The sequence below is a fragment of the Gossypium hirsutum genome, chromosome A05 (assembly GCF_007990345.1).
Source record: "Gossypium hirsutum isolate 1008001.06 chromosome A05, Gossypium_hirsutum_v2.1, whole genome shotgun sequence".
NCBI lineage: Eukaryota > Viridiplantae > Streptophyta > Magnoliopsida > Malvales > Malvaceae > Gossypium > Gossypium hirsutum.
Window position 1 is genome coordinate 8,650,004 of NC_053428.1, and position 13,081 is coordinate 8,663,084.

Genomic DNA, 13,081 nt, shown 5'->3' on the forward strand with positions numbered 1-13,081 from the left:
AAATAATTAAATTAATTAATATATGTTAGATAAAATAGTAATTTCATATTTTTATTGTTAAAATTTTTATTATTAAAAATGAATTATTATATGTTAACATGAGATAAGAAGAGACTACGGATGATGTATTTATTTTTAATTAATAAAAATTAAATGAGACCATAACTAATGTAATAAAAAGGAATTTATCTAATAATTTTTTGGATCAATAAATAAAAAAATCATAAATGGATTAAAGTTTTTTATCGCATGCCATCCTTAAATTTCATTGAACTGTGTGCCAATTGTACTTTGAAGAACTGAAAAAAAAAAACACGAGAAAAGCAAATCGAAGAAAAATTAGTTAGTAAAGTTAGGATTGAATATAAAGTGTTGCGTTTGAATATATTTAAAAAATTTTAAAAATTATTTACATATTTAAAAGTGCAGGTAACTTTTTTTTTCTTTTAAGAAATAAAATACGTTAAAAATATTTGTAGGGTGTATCGCATTTATTGGACGTTTTGCAAATACTTATTGAAAATAGACACGTAACGTCGTCATGAGGAGATATGTGACATCACGATGATATCTCACTTAATGTAGCTACGTTTTAGACTCTAAACATAATTTTTTCTCCCAGTCAAATTCTCATTATTCCAAGAATATTTTAGTATAATTAAAACTCTAATCTTAGCTTATTTAAAGGGATCATTGTATCTCTATTTTGTGAAGCCAATCAACAAGGGTTTTTCTTGATGGCGATAAGCTGTAGTCGCATATGAGTTTTGATGAGAGTTTTAATGATAATTATAGAGAGAAATTTGTTCCCGAGTTAGAGCTTTATTTCAGGGTTTGAGTATGTACATTTAGGTTTATTTTCTCTATATTGTACTTTTGTTTGTTTACTCATTTAGTGAAAAGTCGAAGCTTCATTTGCTTGTGGTTTTCCCCGATCTTTGAGAATTTTCCATGTAAAATATTTGTGTTCGTTTTTCTCCACTTTTACTATTTTATTATTTTTACGGGTCAATCCCCAACAAATTGATATCAGAGCTTGGTTCAGCTTTTGCAGATCGACTCATTTGGTGACACAACAACGAATTTGAATATCTTTAAATTCGACAAGTTCACAAATTTTAATTTTTAACAGTTTTAGATAATTATGGATGTAGCTAATTTTACCGAAGAAAAGAGTGATGATTTGTTGTTCTCCACATATAATATGGATGAAGGTGGAGTTATATCAGATGCCAGACATGTGCTTGGTTTAGAGAAGAATCTTTTCCTCTTTTGGTCCTTAGGATTCGAATAGTTCGCATAGTGTTTGAGGCAAGGATGGTCGCAGAGGGTTACTATTAGGTGGAGAGAGTTGATGCTTTCTCTCTTGTTTGAGTATTTCTAGCCCTTGTTGCATTATATGACTTTGAATTGACATTCTGCATTATTCGAGTTAGACCCGTGACGGGGAATGAAAAAGGAGGCGTGATAAATACGAGTCAAGGTGGAGATTTGTAGGCACTTATCAAAGACAGACACGTGATGTCACGATGAGGAGATATGTGATGTTGCGACAAGGAGATATGTGACGTCGCGACGATATCTCACCTAATGTAGTTGTGTTTTATACTCCAAGTAAGACTTCTCTCAATTGAATTTTGATTATTTTAAGGATATTCTAATATGATTATAACTCTAATATAAGCCTATCTAAAGGAATCATTGTATCCATTTTTTGTGAAGCCAATCAATAAGGCTTTTCTTAAGAGCGACAAGATGTAATTGCATATGAATTTTGGTGAGAGTTTTCGTGATAACTATGAAGAGAATTTTGTTCACGTGTTAGAGCTTTGTTTTCGGTGTTTGGGTATGTATGTCTAGTACATTTAGGTTTATATTCTTTATATTGTACTCTCGTTTGTTTATTCATTTAGTGAAAAGCTAAAGCCTCTTTTACTCGTAGTTTTTTCTTTTTGAGGGTTTTCCACGTAAAATATTTGTGTTCGTTCTTCTCTACTTTTATTATCTCGTTGTTTATAAGAGCCTATCCCCAACAATATTTATATCTTTTAGAAAAAAATTGAGTAATAAAAAGGGTAAGCAATTATTTTTAAAAAAAACATGGATAGTTAAAAAAAAAAGACAGGTAAACTACACCTATATTATTCTAAAAAAGAGTTTGTCTTATTTTGGTCATTTCAAATTTTTTTTCTCAATATAGTCATTCTAAATAAGAAAATTGTGCAAATTAGTTATTGTCGTTAAATTTTTTTAATAGATTGTTTGTAATGAACCGAAAGTTACGGTATCGAAAATTGAGTCTTGAGTACTGTTTCCGTGAAATTTATTCATGAATATTTATTAGAAATATTTATGAATTATAGTTGAATGGTTATTTAATGTTTGATTAAGTGAAGTAGCTTGAATTTAGTTTAAAGGATTAAATTGCATAAGGAATAAAAGTTTAATTATAGATTAAAGAAGTAAAAGGGACTAATCTAGCAATTAGACCCTAAGTGCCATGTGTGTGAATGTATGATATAACAAGTGTAATAGTTGGTATATATGTGTAATAGCTATAAGATATTTTATGTTATAGCTATTACACATGTTAATTTTATATTTATTATAGGTTAATAATAATATAATATAGTATAATGAATAAAGAATAATGAGTAAAGAAACATAGAAAGAGTTACAGAGAGCAAACGTGAGAAAGAAAGAAAGAAAGAAAGAAAGAAATAGAAAAGGGAAATTTGAGTATTAAGGCCCTAAAGCTTGATTGGTAAGTTGTTTTAGCTCATTTTCTTATGATTTTTATGTTTATGGATGCCTAATTCAAAGTTCTACATGTATGAGGTTAAAATGAAGAAAAATAGAAAATTTTTAGATATTGATTTAGTTGAATAAATTGAGGTTTTATGGGTTAAATTGATAGGAATTGAAGTTAGAAGTGAAAATTGAGTGATTTATTAAAAGAATTCTAAGTTAGGTTTAAATAGGGATTAAGTTGAATAGAGCTCAAAATTTATGTTTTATAATGAATTTTATGAGTTAGAAATTGTTAATGAGTTGATTAAAAGAGAATATGAAGCTTAAGTTAAAGAAAAAAAGATTAGTAATGGAAAAAGGACGAAATTGGAATTTTTGTAAAAGTTTGATAGAAAGTGAAAATGTGTTTTATGAATTAGTATATTGATGATTTTTAATTGTATGATTGTTAGTAGCAAACGTAGCACCGGATACGTCATCAAAGAAGGGAAAAGAGTAAGTGAACGAAGATATCGATTAAATTCGATAAATAGTGGTTTGTGTTTCTATAAACCGAGCTTAATCGTTATTGCTATATTTGATATTTATATTGTATGAAAATGTGAATGAGGTAAGTATTTTTACCGTATTGAAATGAATGTGATTTTGAATACCCTATTAACAGTGTCGGGCTAGTCGGATATAGTTGACATGTCATAGGAATTGGAAGTATTGGGATATTCCGACATTGAGTCGATGAGACACTATGTGTCGACTACTGTTAAAGTTCCGGATTTGTTTCGATGAAGTACTTTGTGTACTATAATGTTAAAGTTCCGGATTTATTCCGATGAAGCACTATGTGCTTATCCCGGAGTGTGGGTTGGATCCGTGTATCCGTCAGTGTCCGAGTTATGTTAATAAGGGTAAATAAAGTAAAAATTATTAAAGTACTGATTGATATTGAATAATAGCAATAATGTGTTTGAATTACCATGTTTTAAAGTGATTAAGCTATTATTTATAGAAATACCACTGAGAGTATTCTCAGCGTACGGTTTGTTTCCGTGCGTAGGCTAGGTACGAAAGTATAAGGACTCAGCATACAAGCCGATCCCCGAACTCAAATTGGTGAAATTTCTATCTTTTTGGAAAATGGCATTGTACCTAGGATGTCTTTTGGTCATTTTGAAAGTATCTAAATTGTTAAGTGATATTTTGGTATGTTTTGTAAATGTTACCAAAACCTTAAGTATGGTATGTTTTGATATGTTAGTGAAGAGTAATAAGAGGAATTGTTGGTAAATGTTGTAGAGAGAAGAAATGAAGATGTTATAAACTTAGTTATCAACATTTTATACTAAAACAGATTTGGACAGTAACAGTAGTCCAACTTTGAAAATATACTAAAAATAGTATAAAGTGAATTAGATAATGAATAAAAATTTTAATTGAAGCTTAATGAATCTATTTTTATATGGAAGAAACAAAATAGGTAAAAGAATTGTATTTTATGAGATATTTACGTTTTGGTGAAACAGGGTTAGAACAATTTCTGGATTCTCTGTTCTGACTTTAGAAATTCACCATAAATTGTGTATTAAGAATTAGGACTCAAACTTTATTTGTATGGATTCCTTATTGAGTCTATTTTTAATTGAAACAAATGGCATAGTCATTGGATTTTTGTACAGGAAGAAATTTGATTCGTAGTGCACAAGGGTCAGAGTAGCCGAACCCTGAAATAGGGGAGACTTCTTCTAATAAACTGTACTAATTGGCCTGACCAAAAATTCTAGAAAAAAATTAATAAGTAGATATATGAGTCTAGTTTCAGGGAAAATTTACGGAATTGGATTTCGAGTTTCGTAACTCGAGATATGATTTTTTTTAGTGACCGCGACGCAGATGGATAGTTTACTACGAAAACTGTTTAAGTGCTAAGATAAGTTTTGTAATGTCTCCTGCTTGACTCCGGCAACGGTCTCAGGTAGGGGGACGTTACATTGTTGACATGACACATTAACCCATTGAGTAATTGACAATGTGACTCTTGACAAAAGTTTAGGGATTTTTCTATAAAGTTTAGGGGAAAAAAATTTATGCTAATTATAGGATGCCCTTAAAAACCCTAAACTTTAGTCAGTCAATATGCTAATGTGTCACATCAATAATATGTGAAAAGAAAACTGAAATTTTAATGATAAAACAAGACCCTATTTTAGACTGACAATAAGTGTAGTTTAACTTTAAAAGATTATTATTTTGTATATGACCAAGTGAGCTAAAAAATATCATGATTTATTAATTACTTTTGAATTTTCTAAATATCAATTAAAAATACTTTGTGATTTTTTAATCTTATTTATGAAATTTAAAAATTCTATTTTAGTAATTATTTAAAAATGAATTATTTTAACTGAAAAACACAATATCTTATTGGGCTTAAGGTTTGAGACCTATCCTTCATTCTGTCGTTGCTTACAGCTTACCCATTCCGGATTTTGTTAACCCTAGCATTTTGTTTATATATATATTCTGTTCATTTATTGTTATGTATGTTAAACAAATGTAGCTTAAAAGAACACACACACACACACAAAAAAATAGTAATAATTGATCTTCATTTGACAGAGGATTTGTCGATATAGTAAACATTGGAACCTGTAAATTATCAGCACTTGCACAACTGAATAGGTCGAACTTGTAGGCTAAATTTATGGAAACGAAAGTAACCTACCCCCCAAAAATATATATATATATTTATTCAATTTGGAGCAACCTTTCCTTGGTTTGCTAAAAAAGAACTCTTCTTATTAGCTTTCAGCCGCTCTCTAAAATTTCCGTTTCTTTCTTTTCATTGTTTCTTTCCAGCAATTTTTTTTCTAGCACTTGGGGAGGTCACTGGGAGGTGGTAAAAGAGATTCATTTGGGCCTTTGCCATTATCCACAACAAATGCCATTTTAAGCCCCCAAGTCGTATGCACTTCCAAATGGCAATGCATGAACCAAACCCCTGCAATAAAAAGCAAGAGCAAGAAACAATTATGAACTTTTTTTTTCTTTTCTTTCTTTCTCTTTAATTCTACTAGAAAATTGAACCATGAGACCTTCCCTACCTGGATTATCTGCCCTGAATCTTATAGCAGTCCATCCACCAGATGGTACTCCAATTGTGTTCCTCTCAACAGGATCAACAAGATTGAAGTTTTTAGGATCCTTTTTGGGGTCAAAATTTCCCACTCCTCTTCCAACCTCAAAGAAATTGAAACCATGCAAATGAATAGGGTGATTCTCTGGGGTAATCATCCCTGTATCTTGCAAGACCAGCTGCACTGTGTCATTATAGCCCAATCTGTATAATTTAGTTGCTTGTTTGGTCCCCAAGTTTGTTAGTTGTATGCTTGTGTAGTTAAATGGTACTGGAGGTCTCCCAGGGAAATTAGTAGCGAAAACCCCATTGATGTTGAAGAAATGGGCTTGAAGTAGAGCGGTTTTCGGCATAACAAATGTAATATTGTTAACAGAAGCCACAACTCGGCTCCCATTGACACATGTAGAACAAGGGTTAATGCCAAGACCAATGGTGAAGAGAAGGGAATGATCGATCTTCAAAGGTACCTTGGCGGGGTATTTTTTAGAATTCAGGCTTCGAAGTGCATTTGTAAAGTTTGCTGCCACTGAGGTAGCGTTTTTAGGAGGGGGTGACACGAGAGTAGTGGCGGAACTTGTAAGAGAACCGGCGTAATGTAAGGTAGCAGTGGCGGTCAGGTTGTCGACTGCGATGGGTGCGGCCATGAAAGGCGAGGCGGCGACCAAGTACTTTCCGGCACGACGATGGGTTGTTACGAGGACATTTGTGGTCTGCCCTGGGGATATAACGATGGTGTCTGTTTTAAAAGGTTTCACGTATGTGGCATCAACTTCGACGACAGTGAGTTGATGGCCGGCAATCATAAAAAACAGTTCTTCATTCAGTGCAGCGTTGATGATACGAAGCATGTATGTCTTCCCTGGTTTAACTGCCAATGTATATCCCCCTGCAAATTGAGAGATATATTATTTACGCTTCAAACTTGACGTGTTAATTTAATCTGTAAATCCTTTTGTGACGTTTTATTTTTTCTTACCCTTTGAAGGGCAGCTTGGGGTAGATCCAGGGTGGCCATTGATGGTGTGAGCATCAGAGACATTCGGGGCTAAACCAGATTTTAAAGCTTCATTTATTACGGCTTCAACATCTGATTTCCACCATTCACCTATACAAAAAAAATGAATATACATAAACACATATAAGATTCAAGCAATTTATTGATGAAAAGGAACACTATTAATGCTTGTTATAGTGCCTCATCAAATCACCTAAGATAACAATCTCTTCCTTGTGGGGTTTAGGGAAGGGGTAAGGAACACCACGCTTGGGCAAGATAACAATAGCACCATGGACAGTGGCTCTCAGCCATAGAATATGTGCGTGCCAAAAAAGGGTGCCTCTTTGGCCCGTGACAGTGAAGTTGTAAACATAGCTCTGCCCCGGTTGAATCGGGCACTGGGTTATATAAGCCGGCCCGTCTGCCCAACCTGTACGTAGTTGTCTAATCCCATGCCTGCAACGCTCAGGGAACCAAGAATGAGAAGCCATGAATGAAAGTATAGATCCCAAGGGGTGATCAATGATAAGAAATGATAACATTACCAGTGGATGGAGAGATTGTATTTGACATGGTTAACCACTTTGACAAGGATGGTGTCATCCTCTCTAGCAACTATAGTAGGGCCAGGGTAGCGTCTGTTGACGGTGACAATTGGCTTGGTTGAGCACAGCCTTGTTGTATTTTTCACTACCACCTGCACACCATCCACATATCCACTTCTTTTATTACCAAATTACAATTTTATTTTATTTTTTATAATAACTGAGCTTGGAAGTTTTAAATTAGCAAGTTAAGGCCAATGATAGGAGAGGAAAAGAACGAAACTTGATAATGGAAGAGCAAAACGTGCATGAAGATGCAACGTAACATATGAAAGTGAGTGAGGTATCTATAGCACGTGAGAAAGCCAGTTTAGTTGCTAACAATGAATAACACCAATTCTTCTCAGAATTGAACTTCAGCTTTAATTATTCCATGTAGTTTCAAGAATATTATTGATAGTTTTAATTACTCGGTTGATCTTATTAAAACTTGAAAGGGAAGCGCAAAATTATTAATATAAAATAAAAGACGTTACAAAATAAATAACGACCAAGGATAAAAATTAAGAAATAATACGCATTAAGAAGTATTTCTATAAATGTTTTTTTTTCTATTTTTTATCATACCTAATAAGTGCTTATCTTAAATAAATGTGTTTATGAATTATATCATATTAAAACTTCTTTACTTATGAAAAGCTTGATCCATCACAATAAAATCAATATGATTTTTATTGATGTTATCTAAATTAAAGATAACTATTACATACGATAAAATGTTTACTTAATTTTTTTTTTTAAATGAACCATCATATTTTATGTTTGAATGTGTTAAATCCTATAAAGACTAGCCTATTCCATGTCAATGAACTAGTTAAGAACTCGGCCACATAGCACACTATATTCAACGGGTCACTGTATAGTATGGAGCAAATAGTATATAACTTACATTGAACTTGTAGTGCCGAACCATGCACTGTACCGATGCTGGAAACCATAAACAAGCTAAAAGCACAAGAATTGTAACACTCCAAGCTGCCATCTCCAATAATTGTCTCTACCCCAAATTGTGTACATTTTCACAAGACCAACTCAAACTTATATAAATAGGCAGAAACTATGTGTGGGGAGCCTCTGCTGCTAAGTCGTTATTGCTTAGTTTGGTGGACATAGAGAATACTTGAGATGGAAATTAGAGGATATATATGAATAAAGTTGTGAGAGAGTTGTCTTGTGTATCACACAAAGTAGTTATCCATCAAACTAAGACACATTTTGAAGCTAAGCTAGTTCACCTCCTAATACCCTTTTTTTTTTTTTTAATTTCAAAGTCACCTGTCAGCCATGGGGGGTTGGTCCAGCCGTATAACCCAATGTTGATAGATTTCCAAACCCATTTTAAGGTCAAGCAATATTGTGCAAAACTTGCTGCTTCTTTTAACCAAGTTTGCAATATTTAAGGTTATGTTTTTAGCATCATTAATTGGCTGATTAGTATTACATCACACTAATACTAGTAGGATTAGGTAAACTTATGTCATTAATTGCAACTAGTCAATCATTAAGAAACTTCTCTTAAATATGATGTGAGGCATGAATAATATTAGAATAAAATGTTATGATTTGAATGGAATAAAATTTTAAAATTATTATTATTTAAATTGAATCGAATAAAATATCAAGATATAAATCATGTTTAAATTATTGATTTCATAACTTGGGTCTTAGGGCATGAAATTTATAAAATGTGTTCCAATTATTGTCTTTTAAGAGAAGGCTTGCACATTACTGACAAGTTGTTAATTTTTGAAGGGTAACATATTTTTCATTTATTTTCTCCAGTTTCTCTGTCTTTTTATGGGGACAGCAAGTGGCCAACAGATTTTTTTTGAAATATTTGGTGACTGAATAAGAATTTTAAGGAGGAACGGAGTGATCATCAAAGGTTGGACCACTTCGGAACTGAAAAAAGAGAGAGGAAACATTTATACTATGAATTATTAACATTGGGATTAGGGTGTCAGAACTATTCTTAGCTATGTTTTCTAAGTGTTAGTTTCCATTCTTCCTGTAAAAGGTTCAATTGGCTGCATTGATATATTTAAACAGTGCTGAAGGTAGAAAATTCTTTTAGGGCTAAAAGTTAAATTTTAATTTTTACAATAATAAAAATATAATTTGTAATAATTTAATTTTTCAGTGGTATCGAAAATAGTGGTTCAAGGCTACCAAATTCGGCGAGTAAGCTTGTATATTTACTAATTAATATTTACGAGTTAAATATGGCTTTAAAAGGGTTTTTTGAATTGGTAATTTGTGTTTTATAATTATTAATTAGATCAAGTGGTTTTAAAAAGTGAGGTAACAGGACCTCATTTCTATAAACCAGGCCGTAAATATTTATATAAATATTTACGGAGTGCCATTAAAATAGTATTAAAGTTTCGATGAAAAATTTTAACGTTTCGATAGTTAATTAAAAAGGTACAAAACTTGCTAATTATAATAATTAAGTGACTAAATAGTTTAATTAATAAATGAGGGAGAATTTAAGAAAGAATTATACCTAAATTAAAAGATGAGGCAGCATAAGGGGAAAAAATAATAAAATAAAGCCAATTAATGGCAAATTTGTAATATTATTGAAAATAAAATAAACAAATCGACATTGAAGATATTTTATGCAATTCTTCTTCAATTTCAGTTGAAACTGACATAGGGAGAGCTCCTTAAGCTGGTTTTACTTATTTCTGCTTCAGGTGAGTTCAATTCTTACCAGTTTCTTGTAATTTTTGAGTTTTTAAAATTGTTACAATTAGATTCAACTAAACCATACCTTTGTTTTTGATTTTATTAAAATTTTTTGAAGTTTTCATTGATAAATATTAGATTTTTTTGATGAATAACATAGATTTAGAGCTTTGATTTTATAAAGTGATTTTGTTAAATATTGATTTTAGGATTAAATTGTGAAAAAATTAAAATATTATAGGGATTGATAGTAAAATTTTGGTTTACTAGGGGCTGTATAATGGCTTGGAATATTTGAATAAATTATTGATTGAGGAAAATGAGTTTATTTGATAGATTAATTAATTAAAGGATTAAATTTCAAAAATTGTAAAAGTTTGGGGTAATTATATAAATTTGAAAAATAAAAGGGTATTAATTGTGAAATGAATTAGAAATGAAATATATGCTAATGAATAAATAATTTTATATTTTAGATCAAGATCACGTAGAAACTCGTGAAAAAGGAAAAATAGTAGAATAGTCATTGAACTTTTACAATTACTACAATTCAGTCTAGGTAATTTCGTACGGTTAAAAATTTAATATTTTGTATAAATTGATGAATAGTTATATATTTATTCTATTGTTAGAATTGAATTATTGTTGAAATTATAATATTGCATAGGATTTCGGTTTGAATGGAACGTGGGATTTGAGTACATTCATATTTTGGTGTATGATAAGTCTCTGTTTAGCTCTTACGAGCTTCTGTTCAGCTCTTATGAGTTTCTGTTCAGCTCTTACGAGCTTCTTTTGGCTCATTTGGGAGGCCCAGCTCTTATGAGCTTCTGTTAACGATATACTCTTATCCGTAAGTCGTTCTTCGAATGGAAGAATTTTGGTAAGGTGATTTATTAAATTTTGAAAGTCATGTTAATTATTTTTGTATCGATTTGAATATGGATGTATTTATTCATTGAAGTTGTGATTGACAGGGAATTATTGTGAATATTTTTATTATTTGATTTATTATAGTTAGTTCGGTAAGATTTTTATTTATCCCGTCGAACTTACAAAGCTTCATTAAGCTTATTCATGTTGTTTAATGTCCTTGTAGATTTCCGAAAGGCTGGATGATCAGATCAGCACTCAAGTCACACTAACTAGCTTATTCCGATAATTTTTGAAACATTCAATATGGTTTATATGGGAAGTATAGGCTTTTATGTGGTTTTAGTCAATGTTTGGCTTGTGTAAATATTATGATTGATATTTTGTTTAAATAACCAACTTAGATATGAGTATGAGAATGAAGTATATTCTGATATGAGTATGAGTGATATATGTATGTATGCATATATTTGAATTATAATGAACTTTAGTAACTAGATTAGGTAAACTAATTAGGTAAGTTTAGACATTTTTTTAGTTAACACTTAAGGAACCTAATGTCATATTTGGTTATATGTGGTTATAATGCTTGTTTAAGACTTGATTTTAGTTTGTGTTGAATGTCTTGATATGGCTTGTTGATGTGTGATTTGTTGAGGCTAGGTTGGTAACAATTTGGGTGAGAAATGTGACTTGAAAAATGACCTATTTTTTGTCCACACGGGCGTGTGTCTCAGCCGTTTGTGACACATGGCCAAATGACATGGTTGTGTGTCCCCTGTATCTTTTAAGAATGCAAGTGAGTATGCTCACATGGCCTAACACACGGGCGTGTGACTTGGCCTTGTAACCCAAGTCAGAGAGTTACAGGGGTACGGGCAAGAGTTGGACACAGCAGTGTGTCCCTATTTCAAATGCCCACACGGCTTGAAACACGAGCGCGTCTCCTGACCGTGTGAGTCACACGGCCGTGTGACCCCTGTAGTGTTGAAAATTTTGAATAACTCTGAAAATTTCTAATATAATTTTGATTAGTTTTATTATGAGTATTGATATGTAATAAAATGTTTGAAATTTCTGTCTGATTAATCAGTAAACCCTAGTAATGCTTTGTAACCCTGTTTCGGCGATGATATGAGTTAGGGTTATTACATAGTTTCATCATTTGAATAGTATATATGTTTATAATTTTTAAAAGATTAAATCAAAGTTTTATCATTTTTAGGAGTTCAAAGTACAATTTTACTTTTATTAATTTAAAATGTTAAAAATTTTAAAAGATTTAAATGAAAAATTTTTCATTTTAGGGGGCAGGCCCTGCTAGCCCCTAGCCACGCCCTATATTTAAATGTTTAAAAATGAATTTTAATATTAAATATAATATATATTTGAGTTAGTTTATGATTTTCAATTGCTAAAAAAGATTATTTATGACTTTCATTATGCAAATAAAAAATAGAAGTTTAAATTTCATTAATTTAAAAAAGTAAAATGAAATGAAAATACTTTTTTTTATCTATTTTTTATTGATTCAATATTTAAATTTATGAAGTTACCAATTTTTTAGTCATTGAGATTGAATTTTTTTTAATTCTATTTAAATTTTACTCTAATTTTTTCTTTTAAAAAAATTACATTTCAATAGCGTATGAAAATTTTAAAAATGACGAGCTATTGAAAAAAATTTTTACTACATGCGAATATAGTAATGTAATATATATAATAATAATAATAATAAAATACATTTAATACTTATATCATACTCATATTTACAATTTCAACATCTTCCCTATTTTATGTTATATTTATATTTACTTTAATAGCATTAAAAAAAACTTATAAATATGTTGATTGACTCTTAGCTCGATTAGTATCGATATTGTTATCAATGCAGAATGACATAGATTCAAGTACATTGAAATGCATTATCCTCCAATTTAAAAATTAAGAAAAAATTATAAATAATTTTAAGTATTATATAAAAAAATATAATAAAAGGTTTAGTTAAAAAATTGATGTAAAAAGTAAGTC

The 13,081-nt window shown here is 30.8% G+C and overlaps 1 protein-coding gene across 1 annotated transcript; it reads right to left on the reverse strand.

The window, feature by feature from the left end:
- Window positions 1-5,337: 5,337 nt before the first annotated feature.
- LOC107959171 (laccase-4) lies at window positions 5,338-8,520 on the reverse strand. Its single transcript, XM_016895160.2, has 6 exons — window positions 8,376-8,520; window positions 7,427-7,578; window positions 7,093-7,337; window positions 6,861-6,989; window positions 5,850-6,770; window positions 5,338-5,746 (listed from the first exon to the last, which is right to left on the reverse strand). Exons 1-6 carry the CDS (start codon window positions 8,466-8,468, stop codon window positions 5,616-5,618), a joined length of 1,671 nt encoding a protein of 556 aa, XP_016750649.2. The 5' UTR covers window positions 8,469-8,520; the 3' UTR covers window positions 5,338-5,615.
- Between the last annotated feature and the right edge of the window lie 4,561 nt (window positions 8,521-13,081).